Raw genomic sequence first — 17,926 nt, 5'->3', positions numbered from 1 at the left:
ACATTTTTATATGTTCTGAGCACTCTATGGACAGCTAATTAACTCACCAGAGGCAGAACTGAGTTGAAAAGAAATCGGGAAAGCTGAGACCTAATATACCTCCCCTCCTCTCACTGGGCGGTTGTGTAAACACACTAGAGAGGGAGTAGAGCGTCTCTCTGGGCAGAGCCGAGCAGTGCACCGCATTATCTGTAGGCCGTGTTCCTGAGTGCCGGGGCAGCGTGTTTTGAAAGGACTGTGGCTTGTGTCAGCCAGTCAGCAGAGACTGTGCATTCCCAGCTGTGGGCGGGATCATGATAAGGATGTTATGGTTCATAACGAAAACGGTTGGTGCTCCGAGCAGCGTGAGCTTCCGGCGACCCACTGTGTACTCAGCTCTGTCAAATGATCATTAAATACACAATGCTGCTGCCCACTGAAACTGACTAGGAAAGTGACCGTTCTGGTTTTACTGCCCAGGCTGGGTGACGCATACGAGATAAACTGCACCCTTGGCACCTGTTGGGTGAGACCCTGGTAGATTTCACAATCTAAAGAGGGTGGGCCGAGGTCACTAGGTAGATGGGGGACTTTGAGGGAGATGGCATCAGTGACTGAGCAGTGGGGCATGCTTCATCTTGGCCTAGTATCGATTCCGCAGTGCTTTGCTGTCAAGCTCAGCCTTAACAATAAGAACCTTAAAACCAAAGCCCCATTAGTTCCTCTGCCTAAGCAGAGCTGTTTTAGTGATGATGACAGGGAGTTTGTCCTGCTGCTCTGAGTCCATGTTTCCTCTGGTTGGTTTCTCACTCTCTCACCCCCCAGAGGTGGCTGCATTTCAGAGGTGCTGATACACTTTTCAGAGCAGGGACTGCATCTCGGGTGCAAGGCACTGTGTACCATACATGTAAGATGGTTCTAGACTATTCGGAGCAGGATGGTCTTGTGGGCTGGGACTCGGGAGAGCTGGGTCCAATCTGTGTGACCTTGACAAGTCACTTAATTTCTCTTCCCCCTCCCCTTCTGTAAAATGAGGGTAATAATATTTCCTTTCTCCCATCCTTTGTCTTGTCTATTTCGACACTAAGCTGTTTGGGGCGGAGGCTCTCACTACAGTAGAACTTCAGAGTTAGGAACACCTCAGGAATGGAGGTTGTTTGTAACGCTGAACAAAACGTTCTGGTTGTTCTTTCAATCTTTACAACTGAACATTGACTTAACACAGCTTTGGAACTTTACTATGCAGAAGAAAAATGCTGCTTTTAACCATCTTAATTTAAATGAAACAAGTACAGAAACAGTTTCCCTACCTTGTCAAATCTTTTTTTTTAACTTTCCCTTTATTTTTAGGAGCTTCTGTTTAACCCAGTACTGTACTGTATATGCTTTTTTTGGTCTCTGCTGCGGCCTGATTGCGTCCTTCCGGTTCCAAATGAGGTGTGGGGTTGAGCAGTCACTTTGGAACTCTGGTGTTCATAACTCTGAGGTTCTGCTGTATCAGGGCCAGCTCCAGGCACCAGCGAAGGAAGCAGGTGCCTGGGGCAGCCAATAGAAAGGGGCAGCAGTCCGTCCGTTATTGGGGCGGCACGTTCGGGTCTTCGGTGGCACTTTGGTGGTAGGTAGCTCAAGTGCTCCGCTTTAGTCTTTGGCAGCGGGTCCTTCACTCAGTCTCTTCCTCTTCGGCGGCACTTCCGCAGCAGCTCAATTGTTTTTTTTTCGTTTTTTTTTCTTTTCTTCGCTGCTTGAGGCAGCAAAAAAAGCTGGAGCCGGCCCTGTGCTGTATATGTGTATATATACCACCTAGCACAATGGGGCCTCAATCGTCTTTGGGGGGTCTTTGTGCTCCTGTAATACAAAAATGTATAACTGGAGAAAATACGAGACATTTATGGGCCTGTGAAACTGGCTAGTTATCAGGACGTTCCAGAGGCAAGCAGCATTGATTAGGAAACAGACAACTGCTTTGTGGGGGACACCTCCCCTTGTCCCAGGTTGCAAAGAGGATGGGGGATATGCGTGTCACGTGTGGGGGGAGTTTTGTAGGTACTCAGCTCTGTCCCTTATTGGCTTGGATTGATGGTGCTGGAGCATGAAATGGCAGATGTGTGTGATTTAGAGAAGGGGAGATGAACGAGGAACTAAGGACAGGCTGCTCCGCTCCTCCTAAAGCCAGGCATAAACCCAAGGAGAATGTAGAGGTGACCTCTGTGGCGTTTGCTCCATTGTTGGCCTGGCTGCCAAGCACTGGTGGTTAACCTGACACTCGGGTACCCGTTGCTGTGGAGGCGAGAGGCTCTCCCTGTACCCATTGCTGTACCCCAGAAACCCTTCTTAACTGGCAGCCTGTATTATGCCCCAGCATTAGGGCAATCAGTGCAGCCCACTGATCTCACTTGGAGTTCCCTCCACCAGGGAGTCGTTACTCCCCACTTTCTATTCCCCCATCCTCTCAAATTCCCTTCCCACCCCACTGAGATGAGTAACTTAATCAGTACGTGCCTTGAACATCCAAACTTCTCCCACTGCTGCCATTAGCCAGAGGGATGCCCTGGAGAGGATGAGGCCTAGCGGCCTGAGCACAGGCAGAGGAGCCAGGTGTTCCCGAATTTTAATGCTGGCTCTGCCCCGACTCAGTGAGTGGCCTTGAGCAAATCATCCATTGACTCCTTCTTCCCTGTGGCTAACAACACAGCCCTGCTCTAAGCACTAGGCAGCATTTCCCCTGACTGGCTCTCGGCAGAGCCCAGGGGAGGAGATATCTCCGGAGTCCAACTCATCTGGTAACTGCTGTGAGGAGAGGGGATAGTGCCTTCCGTGAGCACAGCTGGGCCATCGCAGTGCTGACGCATTCAGGGCTTAGAGGAGCCTGTGTGGGGTTTCTGTGTTACGCATCCAGCCAAGAGTGGGGCTGAATCCCCGATGGAATTAACACAACTGGCCGTTGTTGGGATGAATGGAATCTAGGTATCAGTCTGATGATCAGTGGCTAGAAGAGTACACCAGGCATTAAAAACTCTGCGCCGAATGGGGCTGGGGCTAACGTGTGAGTGTTGCTGGGCCTGACTCTTCTCTCCATGGTCGTCCATGAGGTTACACTTGATTCACACCAGGGATGGTTGAGGAACCTGCTGTGTGTTTATAGCCCAGTTCATTTGTTTAGGATTAACTCCTCCATGTGGGGGCCCCAGGCCCAGAATGAGCTGTCTCCAGCTAAAGTTCAGGGAACTCCGGTAACATGGAGTCACATCCAAGCACACATATGTGTGTGGTGGTAAGGAGTCCAGTCAGATCACTCCACGTCTACTCCCCGCATCTTAAAGGTTCCCCCTTGGGCTGCCACTCTCGCTGCAGCCAAGGAGGGCGGGACACCTGTGTTGTCCAGAGGCAATTCCTTGGAAGCAATAGATGTTGCTTCCTCCAGCTTGGAAGTGTCAGGAGCTGCACACCAGCAACCAGTGGCAGTGAATTAACTGATTCACACACAATGCTACACATCCACATATCTCCATAGGTGTTGGTCTTTCTATCAACTGTCTGCACAGATGCTGCAGATTATAGCGCAACAAGAGGGATGAGCATCCATCCTCCAGGCCTGCCTGCCCTCCCATTGGCCTGGGTCATGCAGCAGGCCTGACTGGATGAGCATAATGGTCCCTTCTGGCCTGAGAGTCTGTCTCCCTGTCCAAGCCCAGCATTGCTGCATGGGCTGTTGCCTGTCCCCTCGGGATGCTGGCTTGGTTTTAAGGGCTTCCAGGAAGCGATGACCTTTCAGAATTACCCAGCAGAATGATGTGATGGCAGCAGACGTGCCGATTCATCGGCTACTCGTGACACCCTTTGGATAAGTAGCGCCTCCCCAGAACGTGCCAAGGTGCTCACAGCCCCGGGCTGGCTGTACTGCTATGATCCTGGCAAGGGGGAGTGAATACTGTGTGATATAAGCCAGCTGGTATCCCAAGCGCTGCTTCCTTGTTTGGAGGTTTCTTTTAAATGTCACTGCTTCATTCCCCCCTGCCCCCCTCCCCACCCCGGCTTCTAATACTAACAATCGGGATGGACTCAAATGTGTTTTTTAAAGTGCTGGCCCAAGGGGGAGAGTGAGTGGCTGTGTCAGTGACCGCGCACACGGCCTCCAGTGCTTTCCCCTTTAAATCTGGGGTTGCAAAGGGCTTTAGGAACCCCACCAATCCCCCTCTGTGAGCAAGGGAAGCATTCTTGCTATCGGTCCCACCGTCAGGAGAACCCAGTTCTTCTGCCTCCCAGCCCCCTGTGCTAGCGCTTACTCTAGAGGGAAGTCTGGTCAGGAATGGAACCCAGGAGTCCTGACTCTCAGGCCACGCTCCCTTCCTAAAATGATACCACTGGGCCTTTGCTCATGAAGAAACAATAGTGACTAAGTGCGGGGAGGAATATAAGGCCACATCAGAACTGTCTGAAGATGAGTGACTGTATAAAAAAGAGCAGCAGGGGGTGGACCCAGTTTTATAAATCCTGTGCCACGACCCAGGTTAGCAGTAAACATCTGCTCAGCGTGTCTGCAATTTACTCTGACAGAGGTCGGTTGGTCTGGTGTGTCTGTCTAATCGCTCCCATCCCCGTAGCATGCTCCTTCCCTCGCTGAGCTGCAGATTTCTCCAGCGTGGGATAAGAATGATTCCCCGGGAGGGGTCAGGGTAGCCGAGTGCCTCTCTCTCAAGAAAACCCAGCGCCCTCCGCTTTTCGCCTTCAGCCTGGCAAAGAGCTGCTGCCTTGTGCCCAAGTGGGTAGGGTCAGGCTGCAGCATAAATCCTCCTCTGTCTGCACCTGACGCATGAGTGTGTGTGTCTGTGTGGCAGTGTCTCTGCCCTTCACCTTTCTCTCCTTGGGGAACCATGCTGGGGATCTTTTTTTTTTCACTCCATGCTCGGCGTGCCTGCTGGCTGCTCCTGCACGCGAGGCTGCGAGCGTCGTTCGCTTCGAATGATGAGCCGGGACTGGGCTAGAATAGACCCCGCTGCCTAGAGAGAACGAATGCCTCCCTCCCCCCCTGCGTGTGCCCAGGAAGAAAGGGGAGAGAGAGAAGGAGCGGGAATCAAATGCAACCAGCGCTGAACTCAAGGGAATCAGACAAGTTGAAGATAAGGATGGAAAGCTCATTAGATCACCCACTCCGACGTCTCCCTGCCAGTGCAGGATCATCCCCCACGGTACATTGCCTAGTGCAATAGAAGAGCCGCTGGAGTGGCAGGAAGACGTCCCTCTCTCCCACGGGATGGTTGTAGCTGGGGATCCCTGCTGAGCTCGGGAAGGGAACCTGGCACAATGCTAAAGTTCCGGGCAGACCGTCGAGTCAGGTAGGGCTCTCCTGGTGATAACAGCCGGGCTGGTGGGGGGAGAGGAAACAGGCCAGGAAGGCAGGCCTGGTTCGTTGCCTATGGGGGGCTTTGTGTGTGTGTCTGTGTGTCATGAAGTGGATGAGGGAACTTCAGCTTGGTCAGTGACTGCTGCATTGCAGTGCTTCGGGAGGAGATGCTTAACTCAGGAGTTTGTAGAGCCGGGTCAGGCAAGGCAGCTGCCAGGAGAGGAATTATTTAAGGCGGTTCCGAGGAAGTGACTTTGCTCTGGAAGGGCCCTGGGAAGCTGGAGGAGTGGGTGGTGGCTGGGATGGAAGAGGCAATTGAACGAGTGCCGGGAGGAGCTGCAGAAGCTGCACAGAGCTACCAAGGATGGAAGCTGGGGTGGTGGTTGGGGACCTGTGCCTGAGAGGATAAACAGAAACCTGCTGCTGACTGGCAAAATGAATGAACCTCTGACCAAAAGCTGAAGGCAGGCTAAGAACCGTATGGGTGAGACCCATCCACGGACGCTAATTCCGGCAGCACCGGGAACGTCAGCTTTGCCAAGGGGTCCCTCCAGTAGCCCAGTTCCTTGCTCTAGCAGAAGGTGCTTCCCTTTGAAATGACATTCCCTGCAAGCTTGCGTGGGGCAGAGGGAAGGTTATCACCTGCCTATGTAATGCCATTGTGATCCTGGTAAAGTCACTGGCATTTATGTGATTATTTTTAAAACCAGGTGCAACCCAGAGCAACCAAACCCCCACCCACCCATCATTTCTCGTTAGAAAAATAGCAGTAGGGAAGTGGGGTTATTTAATGGTGTCAATTTCTGTGTTAAAGTCAGCTTCCTTATTTATAAAAATAATAATACAACTGGTCCAGTTTGGAGAATGAGATTTTTCCCCCCTCTTTCATCTGGGGCACATGCTAACGAAAGCCCTTTAAGCTAACTGAGGAGGGAAGAAAGCAACTGAAAGAGAAATAGTATTGCCAAGAGTACTGGGATTTGGGCAGTAATGGTGCTATGCAGGAAGCACTCCTTTTAGTAGTATTCCTGCCAGCAAACATTTAGTATCCTCTAACCCTGGCCTTATCCCAGACCTTCAGGTGAAACTTGCAAGTGGCTGGGTGGAGGGACGAGTGGTCGCGGCAGCTATTTTTCTTGCTCCAACTTTCACCATTCTGCTGACTCTATGCAGAGTCTGGCTATTTGCATGGTGACATCATCGGTGGGCATTCAGTACACAGTGGCCTGGTGCCTGGCGGTGCTGCATGTCAGTGCTCAGATGCAGTGATAGTGGAGGCCACATTATATGCAGATAATTGTGTGCAGGTAGCTGGTGTCTTGCTAGGAGGGTGGGGGCTGGAGGGGGCGTAATTTGTATTGCAGCCATTCTCTGTTCCCTTGAAGAACATTGCAAACCGCCCTTGAACAGGATCAACCAAAGCTGGTAGGGAACTTGTATTCGTGCCTTAATCTAGATTTGGAACTCACCAAAGTGAAGAGAGATCCAGGGTTGTAACACAGACTGCACCTGAAACCTGCTGATCCCTGGGTTCTCCAACCTGGCAGTCAAGGGCCTGACTCAAAAGCCAGCGAAGTCCTTGGGGAAACTCTCCGTGACTTTAGTGAGCGGTGAATCAGGCCCACTAACTGAATGCTTCGAAGGTGGTTTTTCATCCTGTCTCTACTGGAATGAGGAGGAGCTTGTGGGCTGAGTCATCCTCCACCGCTTTGGACCTCCTGCAGCCATCCACACCTGGGTGGGGTATAAAATGCTACTGTTCTCAATCAGTAGCAACCTGGAGTTTGTCCGCACGTGGGAGTTGCACTGGAGTAAAGGAAAGTGTGATGTTAAACTGGTGCAATTTTGTGTGTGGGTGTTACTCATATTGGTTTAAATCTGGCTTATTTTGGTTTAGCTGATGTAAAGTACAAGCTAAATCACTATCAACCAGGTTTGAACCAACTTGAGCGTCCACACGCAAAGTTGCCCTGATTTATCTAAACAGTGTTAGCTAAATGGGTACAGCTTTGCACAGGCCAGGCTTTGTAGTCACGGTACACAGGTGCAAATGGCTACAAAGGTATGAGGCAGCGAGGACTCAGACCCTGGTTGGCTCCATCCATACTAAGAAATTAGGGACCTTCAACTCTTGATCAGTGGGACTGTACTGGGCATTTAGGGTTAGACAGCAAGTGGTAAAAGCGCCTGAGTTCTGTCTACATTATGGTCTAATGGTTAGGGCACTAGCCTAGGATTTAGCCACTACTCTGCCACAGAATCCGTGAGTGACCTTGGACAAGTCACTTAGTCTCACTCTGTGCCTCAGTTTCCCATCTGTACAATGGGGATGATAGCCCTGCCCGACCTCCCAGGGGTGTAGTGAGGATGCATACATTAAAGATTGTGAGGTGTGCAGATAGTACTGTAATGGGAAGGGGGGATACAATTATTTGGGTCCTACGGGAGAGGTAGGGTCCCTGGTCATGGCACAGGCCCCCATTGTGCTGGGAGCTGTACAAACACAGAACAAAGAGACTGGTGGCTGGTTTTCCTCGCAAAGCCAAGGCCTCTGGCACTACTGCTGTCTGCATTTTGATAACATAACAGGGCAAGTAGCCAGTGTAAAGCATTTTCAGCAGCGTACTAATGGTTTGGGGTCTTTGCCGAAATCCCCAGAAACCGCCGGGTTTTCTGCTCCTTAATTTGTTGACTTTGGGTTTTGCTCACGCAACCGCAGTTGGCAGTGGTCATGTTTTCACTTTGTAAATGCTTTAATTTAAATTAAAGGCTGGATTTTCTTACCCGCTGAAAGCAATTTCTGAACAGGCCCACAGTCAAATCAGTCCTCTGGCCTGCAGGAACCGAGGCGCAGAGCTGGGGCCGCGCCCGAATGCTGGGTCTGCTGGGCAAGTTCTGATTTAAATGTTGCAAGCCAGCCCCACCCAGAACCGCTGATCTTGAATGTCGCGACGTTTTAGGGGTGTTAGGAACTGAATACAATTCTGAAATCTGCACCGTTTTTATACTGATATAATTGTCTGTTGGATGGGGCAGTTTACTGAAATGAACTGTACCAGTTCAACCCGTAACGTGGACACAGTTATACCAGTAAAAAGGTGCCTTATATCAGTATAGTTTATTCCCCTTCCTGTACAGGAATAAACTCTAAGCTTTTATAGCAGTGTAACTGTTTGTACTAGGGAGGTTAGATTGTTTTAACGACACCGGTATAGTTAATCGGGTACATCTTTTGTGGTTTAATTCAGGGCTCAATCCAACCGCCATTAATGTCAGTGAAAGACTTCCACTGACTCTGAGAGTTGGATCCGGCCATTGGTTTCCTTGGGGCTGCTTAAGGCACAAGGTTCTACTCACATGCATGGCAGAATCGAGCTCTCAGTAATGCAGTTTCATCTCTTATTATAAACAGTCTCCCCACGTGCAGTCTAATCTCACTCATTTGCACTCAGTAGGGCTGCAGAGCCATTACTATAGTGAATGACTCTTTTTCCGAACAAAGGGGTAAGTGAAAAAACAGCAGGCCCAGTGGAGTTACGCCCGCGTTGCATTTTCCCCACTTAAAAACAGCGTGTCGGAGAACATGACCACGCTCATTTAGTTGGACAGCAGTAATTTCATTTTATGTTAATATCTCATCATGTCACAGTCGATGTTCTGTGATATGTCCTGTAAAGCTAATGAGGTCTCAGCAATCAGAGACCTCACCTTGGCTCTCCATTCCGCAAGCTTTGCTGGGAAGTACAGATGAAATTTGTTGCGCAGATTATGCAGCATGTGGATTAGCGAAGGGAGATTCTGCTGCAATTTGCCGTTCATTAAGTGTTGCAAATCCATCAGCTTTTGAAAGGGGCTCTTCATGCCCTGTCGTGTCTACCAGGCTATTGGATGAAGTCCTGTGGCTTCTGCTTCTTTGAAGCCCTCTGCCAGCATTCACACATGATCTGGGGTTCTACCTCCACTCAGATCCTTCGTAAAAGAGCAGCTCTGTTCTTAACGTCTGTGAGCAGCACGTAGAAGGGGGACAAAGGTAAACAGATGTTTGCTCTGGTTTTATTGTGTCCGTTTTCTGCCCTAGTTGCAAGCTGGCATCTCATCTGCTTCCCACAAGCCAAAGCCAGTAGTCACAGCCCGCTTCTTTAAATCCCACTTGCAGAGATCCCTCATGGGATTCGGAATGCTGCCATACCTGGGGAAATTGTGGCTATTGTCTGGGATGGGGCAATCCAATTTGTTCCTGCACGTGTGAGCGCCAGTCACTGGCAGAGAATGTTCTCTCCTGGTCAGTCTCAGACAAAATGTGAGGCAGAGAGCCTTGTCTCTGTAGTGAAGCCCTATGCTCAGGGCTGTGAGCTAGAGACAAGGGCCCAGTTCTGCTCTGCTGCACCCAGGTGACCCTGTGGAAATCAGAGGGGTTGGGAGCAAGATATGGGCCTGTGCATCCAGTAGCCAGTGCTCCCACGGGCTGGTTTGACAACAATTAGTTGGGAGCTGGTGTAGTCTGCTGGTGTGGTTAGAGCAGAGGACAAGGAGCCAGGACTCCTGGATTTTATTCCCAGTTGCTGCGGACTGACTGTGGATTTAGTGCAGATGCTGATACCCTCGCTCACGTTCGGTAACGCCGTACTCCACATGCGGTCTGAGTCATTCTAATGGTAGCGCTCAAGGAAGAAAGTCCTGTTCTGTGTGAGGGTGTCTGGATCTGACCCTTGCAGCCTGAGTGCAAATGAATCCAGATACAGTTGGTAGGAGCTGCAGCAGCTCAGTTCCTGTGAAAATCCAATGCCCCCATTTCTTGATCGTAAAACAGGATGACTAATACCAACCCATCTCTGTACGGGGCTTTGAGATCCAGGTCTGAAAAGTGCAGTGTGATAACAGTGTAGGGTGATTGCTATGGGTACTGACTGCCACTCCGATAATGAGGATCTGGAGCCGGTAAAGGACCATGGTAAAGCCAGGTCTTTCCAGGGGCTGACTGGTGATATGAAATCCATATCAGTGTGGCTTTGGGTGTGTCGCTCATACTTTATTTACTAGTGCCTGCATAACCCCATCCGTGCTGCATTATGTACATCGTTGCTTTGTAATAATGTACACCAATGGGCCTGCTGTTTCTTTGGCTGTTAGAACATGTGGCTGCATCACACAGCAAAATTAATAGGGAGGAAAGCCCCTGAAAGTCAGACTGAGATTTAATAGGCTGTTATGACAGGTGAATGCCATTAGGGGGCTATTCATTAGCCTGGTCTATTGACACCTGTGAAAGCGTCTCTTCCAATACATGCTGCTCATCCAAATGGATGCTCCACAGGAAACGGCCTGTGGAATTCAAGCATGTACTAGGTGGCAGTGAAGGGGCTAATGCTAGTCTGGTTTTGTGTGCTGGGTCTGTGCAAATGTGGCATAAACGCTTCCATCCATCTGGACGTGTATCTGGGGAAGTGGAAGTGCTGTGAATACTGGCCTGAGGAGGAGCTGGCTTTGTGGCATCATTGCTCAGTGGGAAGAGGAGACGGAGAGCATCGTGCATGGATGAACTCCGTCTCCTGGCACCATATGTCGGCCAGGCCTAATGGCAGCTGCTAGGTGGGCTCTGCCATGTGTGTTCATCTTCACACTCTGCTCTGACCTTGTCTCTCTTCAGCCCCGGAGATGCTCCAGCTGGTTTGCCAAGCCTCCTGCGTACAATCCCACCTGGTCTTAAAGTAGTAGTCACCTCTGATTGGCATACCCCTAGGGCGGAGTTGAAATTACACCACAAAGCCCAAGAATTTAGGGCTGAAATGGGAGTGTGATTGGGATCACCACGGCTTGTGTTCTGTCCAGCTTGTGGGGCAGACAGGTTCTTCTGTCCCTAATACATACTTGGGCTGGTCTTTACCCAGAAAGGTGGGAGGGGGCAGTTATAACTAACCCTCCTGCTTCCCACACAGACTCAACCCACCAGTGTTTCAAGTTCCTGCATCCTCCTAGACATGAATTAATTTTACAAATCCTTAAAACATACCGAGGTTCTCGCCACCTCAGACTACCCAAGGTTCACTCAATCTTAGTCATGAGAACAGCTGGATAAGAAGAGACCAGTTGCTTACCTAGGCTGGCATCTCATCTCCAGCAGTGGGCAGTGCAGGAAGTTTCAGGGGTATCTATACAAGGTCACCCCCTCAAAATGTACCTATTGCCACAATGCTAAACCATACTCTATGGTAGAGGAGGGGAATCCTTCCTGATGCCATCTGGCAATAAACATATGTCCTGAAGCATGTGGCTTGATTAAACCCTGATCATTTTTACTAAATGTAGAGTCACTGCAAATGTTGTTTCAGCCCTTAGTGAGTTGAAATTCATTCATGAGCTATGTCAGAAAGAAGCCAAAGGCTGGGCACAGTCAAGCCTTCAGTTATTTGCCTCCGTAATATCCTGCAGCAGCAACTTTCAGCACTTTGAACTGGTACACAAAGCAAAAGAAGGGCCGTGATGCTTAGCAATAGCTCGGCCAGCGCATGGAGCGCGTTGCTCTGTTCACTCCGGAGCCACTTAATTCCGCAAAACTCTCCTCTGTGTTTTCCAGCCACAATGAAAGACGGAACACGTTTCTGCACCCTGTGACTGGACACATCCCAGAAGAAAACGCAAGATTTGACTTACGTTTACCGAAGTAGGTTTGCTTTAGAATGCTGCCATTTTGTGTGTGTGTGTGTGTGTGTGTCTATATAATGATTGAAGTGAAGGAACCAGAGGGGAAAAGAACTAATAATACCAAGGAAATATTGAGAGCAAAGACCATGGCAGGGGATCTACAGGCTAGGGGAGCAGTATGGCTTTGCTGTGAGACGAGGGGCAGCCTTGCTTTGCTATATATGTATGAGCACTGTCTGTGTGTTTGCACAGTGTGGGCCTCATCCGTGGAAAGACCCTCTGCTGGTTGCAATTAGCTTTGGCTCCAGCCCTGTGCATAGGGGTGAGCACCATAAGTGTATCAGTGTGTCATACGTATGGGTTGTTATTCCTCAGCTGTCCTTGCAGAGATCTGCAATAAGCTTTTTTCTCTCCTTTCCCTCTCTCTCGGTGGCAGCTCTACAGTGGACATGTCCAGCAAAGCAGGTGGGAAGCGACCGGCGACCATCAGCAGCGAATCATCCAACCGCACCATGGTGTCAGAGATGCCTCAGGAGCGACCAAATGGCAGGGTATGTTCATGGAGCACTGGACACTGGACCCTAGGAGACCTGGAATCTATTCCTAACCGTGCCACTAGCCAGCTGGATCTAAGCTGCCCCTTACACCTAATGTTCTCATTGCCTCTGGACATCTGAAAGGTCCTTCTTCTTGTTGAATGGGCTGGGGGTAACCAAGCACACCTACCCTGGCGGATGCCTGCTGGTAAGCAGATGTATTTGGCCTGTTGGAGTGGCTGTGGGCACAAAGGCGTTCAGGGATGGAGATGGGTGTTTAAGCACTGGACTGGCACTCAAGAGATCTAGGGTCATTTCTCAGCTCTGCCACAGACCCCCTGCTCTCAGCCAAGTGGCTTCCCCACTTTGTGCCTCAGTTTCCTCCTCTGTAAAATGGAGCCAATGACACTGACCCATCTGTGTGAGGTTCTTTGAGATGTGGGAATGAAAAATCCGGCATAGCAGCGAGGCGATTTCACGCCCCTTCCACACCAAGGGGAAGTAGCTGGCTGGGATCAGAGCATCATTAAAGCGAAGGCAGCAATTAGGATCCAACCCTGTTTGGCGGTAGGGAAAAGATAGGCCGAGCTGGTTGCAAGGAGGAAGCAATGGCGAGCCTTGGACAAGTAGATAAATGGCTGAGATTTCCCAAGGGGCGATGTGATAGGAGTGCTGGCGGTAAGATGCAGCTCTCCCTCACCCGCCAGATGGCAGCATTGCAAGGTATCCCTCAGCCACACGCTCCGTGAGCTGCATGGCTGGGTCTGACTATTCCCTGTGGGTTTGCCGGGAAAGCAAAAGCCCCCAACAGCTGCTGGTGCCACCCCTGGGAGAGGCTGTTCTAAAGCCAGAGCGTTCTGAGAGTCTCCTCTCTCCTTCTCCAAAGGCCTCGCGCCCTTCCCGGAAGGGGATCGCCTTCGGGAAGCGCTCCAACTCCATGAAGCGGAATCCCAACGCCGCGGTGACCAAAAGCGGCTGGCTCTTCAAGCAGGTAATGTCCCCCTCGTGCCGTGGTGGGGAGCATTCCCCTGGCTGAGCCATGCATCTCGCAGCGCCACCTCCCTCTGTCAGCCGACCCCTGGGCATCAGCAGGGACCGAGGGCAGTGGTGAGCTGGAGCAGGTTCCCACAGGTTCTCAAGAACCGGTTGCTAAAATTAGACCTCTGTGGAGAACTGGTTATTAAAGGGCCGGGGGTGGGCAAAGAACTCCGGTCCGCGGGCCGGACCATCCTGTTGCTCCCAGGATTCCCAGCTGGGGAGGCTGAGGCTCCCCCAGCCCTTCCCCCGCTTCCCCCCAGCTGCAGCATGGCCAGCCGCTGGCACCAGCTGGGCAGTTCAGCTGAGCTCTGGAGTCGTCCTGCTGCCACTTTCTGAATGGCCCGGCAAGGTAGATGCGGGGGCGGGGGGGCTGCTGCAAGCTCCAGGGCTGGCCAGAAGGGAGGGGAGGGGGCAAGTGGGGCAATTGACCCAGGCCCTGCAGGGGCCTCCGGCCCCACGACGATCTCTCCCTGGCCCCTCCCCCGCTCCCCCCCTTAAATCAGAACTTTTTATAGGGAACCGGTTGTTAAGATTTTGGCAGCTCATCACTGACCGAGGGACGATGTGGTGCCGCATGCCGCACTAGGACTGGTGTGGGATTGCATGGGGCATGGCTCTTGGGTGCCCATTCCACGCACCTGCCAGACTCCCCCCCGCCTACCCAGCACTCTGTCTGTCCCAACCTAGCTCCAGTGCATCTGGCTGTGACAGCAGGGAGTGCTGCTGCTGGGTGCCTGCCCCATCTGGCCCGCACCTCTCTCCAGTCCCTCCCTCCCGCGATGGCTCCTGCAAGCCAGCACGGCTCAGTGCCACCCTGTGCCCTCTCCTCAATGGAGCCCGCCCCGGGCTCTCCCTGTGACGCACGAGATGCTGCAGCTTCCCCCACTCGCTTTCCCCCACTTTTCCCCCTCTCTGCTTTACAAGCAGCGATGGGTCTGGGGCGCCCTCTCACTCATTCCTCTTTTGCAGGCCAGCTCTGGCGTGAAGCAGTGGAATAAGCGCTGGTTCGTGCTGGTGGATCGCTGCCTCTTCTATTACAAAGGTAAGTGGTGGGGCAGAGGACTAACGAGCCATCCCATGAGCCCAGTCCTGATGGGGCAGGGCTCCGGCAGCTCCTGGTGCACTTACAGCCCTAAAGCCAGGTGACTAGGGGTCAATCTGGGCAGCTGGGGTCGGATCTCAGAGTCCAGCGCCGGTGAAGAAACCCAGTTTGTTGTTTGATGCAGAGCGAGTCCCGCCAAGCAGGGAGATGGGTGCAGCCAGTCAGAGGAGGAGTTAAAACCCTCCTCTTCGAAGGGAAGGGTCTGCTGTTACGAGGAGCTGAGGGATCCCCGTGGGGTGCCAAGCACCTTCCCCCTCAATGGGAGCCACGTACGGTCAGCACCGTGCAGGACAGGGCTCTGAGATTGTACAAGTGCTCCCAGGGGGGAATGCTGTGGAAGGTTGCTCCATCCATGCATCCTTAGATTTTTTCTGTAGCCTCTTCTCTTACAGTATCCAAGGTTGGGGGATGGCCCTCTGGTTAAACACTGTGCAAGGGATCGTGCTTGGTACAAATTCAGCAGCTCCCTGCTGCCTCAGCTGTTCCCTTACTCACCTGGCCCAGATGAGACCAGAAGCTAGCTCTGCCTCTCTCCGTGGGGAGCTGTGGGTCTGTATACCAGAGGTGCTGCTCTTGGCATGCCCCGGATCTGAATGCTCAAGAGTCCAAATCCAGCATCCCCGTGTAAATGATTAACATCAGCAAACAAACCCGTCACCCTTTTGCCTGGACCTCCTAGGGCCAAGTTGGCTTTTCGAGCAGCTGTTATCAATGGTGCCAAGAAATAAAGGGCATGAGGGAGGCACTGGCACCATACAGCTGCTCGAGGTCCGTGGGAAACAGCCGCCCCATGCCATAAAGGAGTGACAGAAGCCAGATGAATTCAGATGCCAAATCAGTCCCCAACCTTCTCCCCACCCACCCCCTGGCCTCATCCGGGCTGGAGCACTCCTCGGTATGGAGATTCACCCCTGCACACACCCCACACCTTTTGCAACCTCCGCTTTCCAGCAGGCCGCTGGCTCGGCCTAACCCTGGCAGCGGGTCTGGAGGGCGGGCATGAATAATTAACCAGCCTGTATTGTGAGCTGTGAGTGATAGGTTTTTGCGGAGGCGGGGGGGAGCAGGAGAAGAGAACAACAGATGGGCAGATGCGACTGGGAGGGAGCCGGCTTCCACAGGTAGGCTGGCTCCGGTCCGGGTGTGGCGTTCTCAGCTCCCTGGGCTGTCGTCGCTCTTAGGAGCCCAGCTCCCATTTCAGCAGCAGAAAGGAGGGATGCGTTCCTAGCCAGAGGCGCCTCGTCCACTTTCCCCTCTCCTTGCGCTGCAGCTTTAAAGGGGAGACGGGTCTTGCCAACCACCTGGAACTCCCCCCTCCTTATTTAACTCCCATTTCTTCCCCCCGGGTCAATGCAGATGAGAAGGAGGACAGCATCTTGGGCAGCATCCCGCTCCTCAGCTTCCGGGTGGCAGCCATCCAGCCGTCGGACAACATCAGCAGGAAACACACCTTTAAGGTCAGTGTGTGGCCGTGACGGCATCTCGGGGGCAGCGTCGCGCTCCCAGCCATGAGCCCTGTTCCCGGAGGCCACAGATGGAGCCGGGGTTTGTCGCACGACCCTCCCTTCCGAGAATCTCGCTGCCGGGTAGGGCCTGACGTAGGCTGTTGGGTAACAGCAGCGCTCAGAGGTCTCTTGGCTTGTGACCGGCGCTTGGGGGAGGTGTGAGCTGCTGTGGACGGTCGCTAAAGACGCGGCACGTACTGTACCGGGAAGGGGAAGAACAGGCATGAGTGGCCTGGTGGCCTGCTGCAACCTGGGGTCCTTGACGCACCACTAGGGGTAGTGGCGGTGGAAGCTCTGCCACAGAGAGAACTGCCGCTGTGTCCTCTCACCGTGCTCAGAACAGGATTAACGAGTCCAGGCCTTGTAGCCTTCTAGGGCGTGACCCAGCCCTGCCCCTTTTGTCACGGGCCATACCTGCGCCAAGCAGGGGGGCATATGGCACCCCCACTCTGAGCCCACCTGCTTTGCTCAGGTGTGACAAGGACCACGTGAGAGGTAAAGCAGAGGGGAATCGGGTCTCTGGGTTTCCTGTCCAATAACGTTTAGCCGGAACGCAAAGACCAGGCCCAGACCAAAGCGCCCCATGATTTGGGGAGGGAGCTCAGATTGTAGGAGGAATCCGTCTGCTTGTTCCCTCTCTGAAGCTGTCCCTCTGCCCGTAAGAGAGATGGGTGGAGGAGCTGGTGTGCAGATCCAGACTGGGCTAGAGCCTGTGTGATGGTGAGCTCCTGTCTTCTACTCCTGTTGACTTCAGTGGGAGTTGAGGGTGCTTAGCAGTCTTGCTGCTAATAGGGGGTGAAATTGACCCCTGTGCGGACAGCAAGCACAGTAATACCACCACCAAGTGCTTTACACCCATAACTCTCAAAGTACTTTTTGAAGGAGGTCAGGATCATTACTGCTGTTGTACAGATGGGAAAACTGAGGCACATAGAAGGCAAGTGACTTGCCCAAGGTCATCCAGCAGGCCGGTGGCAGAGCCAAGAATAGAACCCAGGTCTCCTGATGCCCAGTCCAGTGCGCTAGTCACTAGGCCACGCTGCCTCTCACTGAAGCCGTGCATGGGCCTTGTGTCAATCCCATAGGTTTACGTGTGTTAGCCTGCTGCACAAGAGTAAATTGCTCCTTGCCAGCGGTGATCAAAGCATGCTAGTAACCCAATGCCAAGGAGGGGCTTCTCCTCAGCTGACAGCTGTGCTGTCCATTAGAGGGTTTTCACAAGCCGCCTACTCAGCCATTCCCCCGTTCTGAGTTACTCTCCTCTGTTAATAAAAACAACAAACGTACGTAAGCCAGCGTTGCTATAGAATCGCACCCCCGGCAGTGCTAGAATTAGGCTGTGTTCAAGCCCAGATGTGCAGGAGGGCTTCCCCCATCTCCCTTTTTAACTAGTTTAGATTAGTGTTCACTCTCTCTCACACACACGCAGTCTCTGTCTGTCTCTCTCTCTCACACACACACACACACACACACACACACACAGAGGCAATACATTGTAATTGTTTAGCACGTAATTAGTTTCTACTTGTCAAACGTCTGTGCTGAGGGGCGCGACTGCAATGGAGCAGTGACTGAAGCTGTGAAACTCCTGCTGAGCTGTGGGCAAAAGGAGCCCTTTGGTTTTATCCTCCCAAGAGCAGTTAGTGTTACACATGCATGCACACTCATACATGCACAAGCACCGTTGTTCACATGGTAGCCCATGCTCACAACTCACCTAGACTTAATTATCTGTCCATTCACGTAAGCAGATTGAAATGTGCCTCCAACCCATGGGCCAAAC

At 52.3% G+C, this 17,926-nt stretch overlaps 1 protein-coding gene across 7 annotated transcripts in view; it reads left to right on the top strand.

Annotated features, from left to right (window-relative positions):
* PLEKHA6 (pleckstrin homology domain containing A6) overlaps nucleotides 1-17,926 on the top strand; it is a 92,529-nt gene that overhangs the window by 33,580 nt on the left and 41,023 nt on the right. For 6 of the 7 annotated variants that reach the window (XM_045012621.1, XM_045012620.1, XM_045012618.1 and 3 more), the window contains 5 exons: nucleotides 11,895-11,981; nucleotides 12,399-12,513; nucleotides 13,385-13,489; nucleotides 14,506-14,578; nucleotides 15,995-16,095. In XM_045012621.1, coding sequence (XP_044868556.1) covers nucleotides 12,412-12,513; nucleotides 13,385-13,489; nucleotides 14,506-14,578; nucleotides 15,995-16,095 — 381 coding nt within the window. In that variant the 5' untranslated portion in view covers nucleotides 11,895-11,981; nucleotides 12,399-12,411. Of the gene's footprint in view, nucleotides 1-5,177; nucleotides 5,313-11,894; nucleotides 11,982-12,398; nucleotides 12,514-13,384; nucleotides 13,490-14,505; nucleotides 14,579-15,994; nucleotides 16,096-17,926 lie in introns of those variants that run through there. The other variant, XM_045012619.1, reaches the window with a different exon arrangement.

This window comes from Mauremys mutica, chromosome 4 (assembly GCF_020497125.1).
Source record: "Mauremys mutica isolate MM-2020 ecotype Southern chromosome 4, ASM2049712v1, whole genome shotgun sequence".
Taxonomy (NCBI): domain Eukaryota; kingdom Metazoa; phylum Chordata; order Testudines; family Geoemydidae; genus Mauremys; species Mauremys mutica.
Note: the sequence above shows the minus strand (reverse complement) of the source record. Positions and strands in the feature narration are given on the sequence as shown.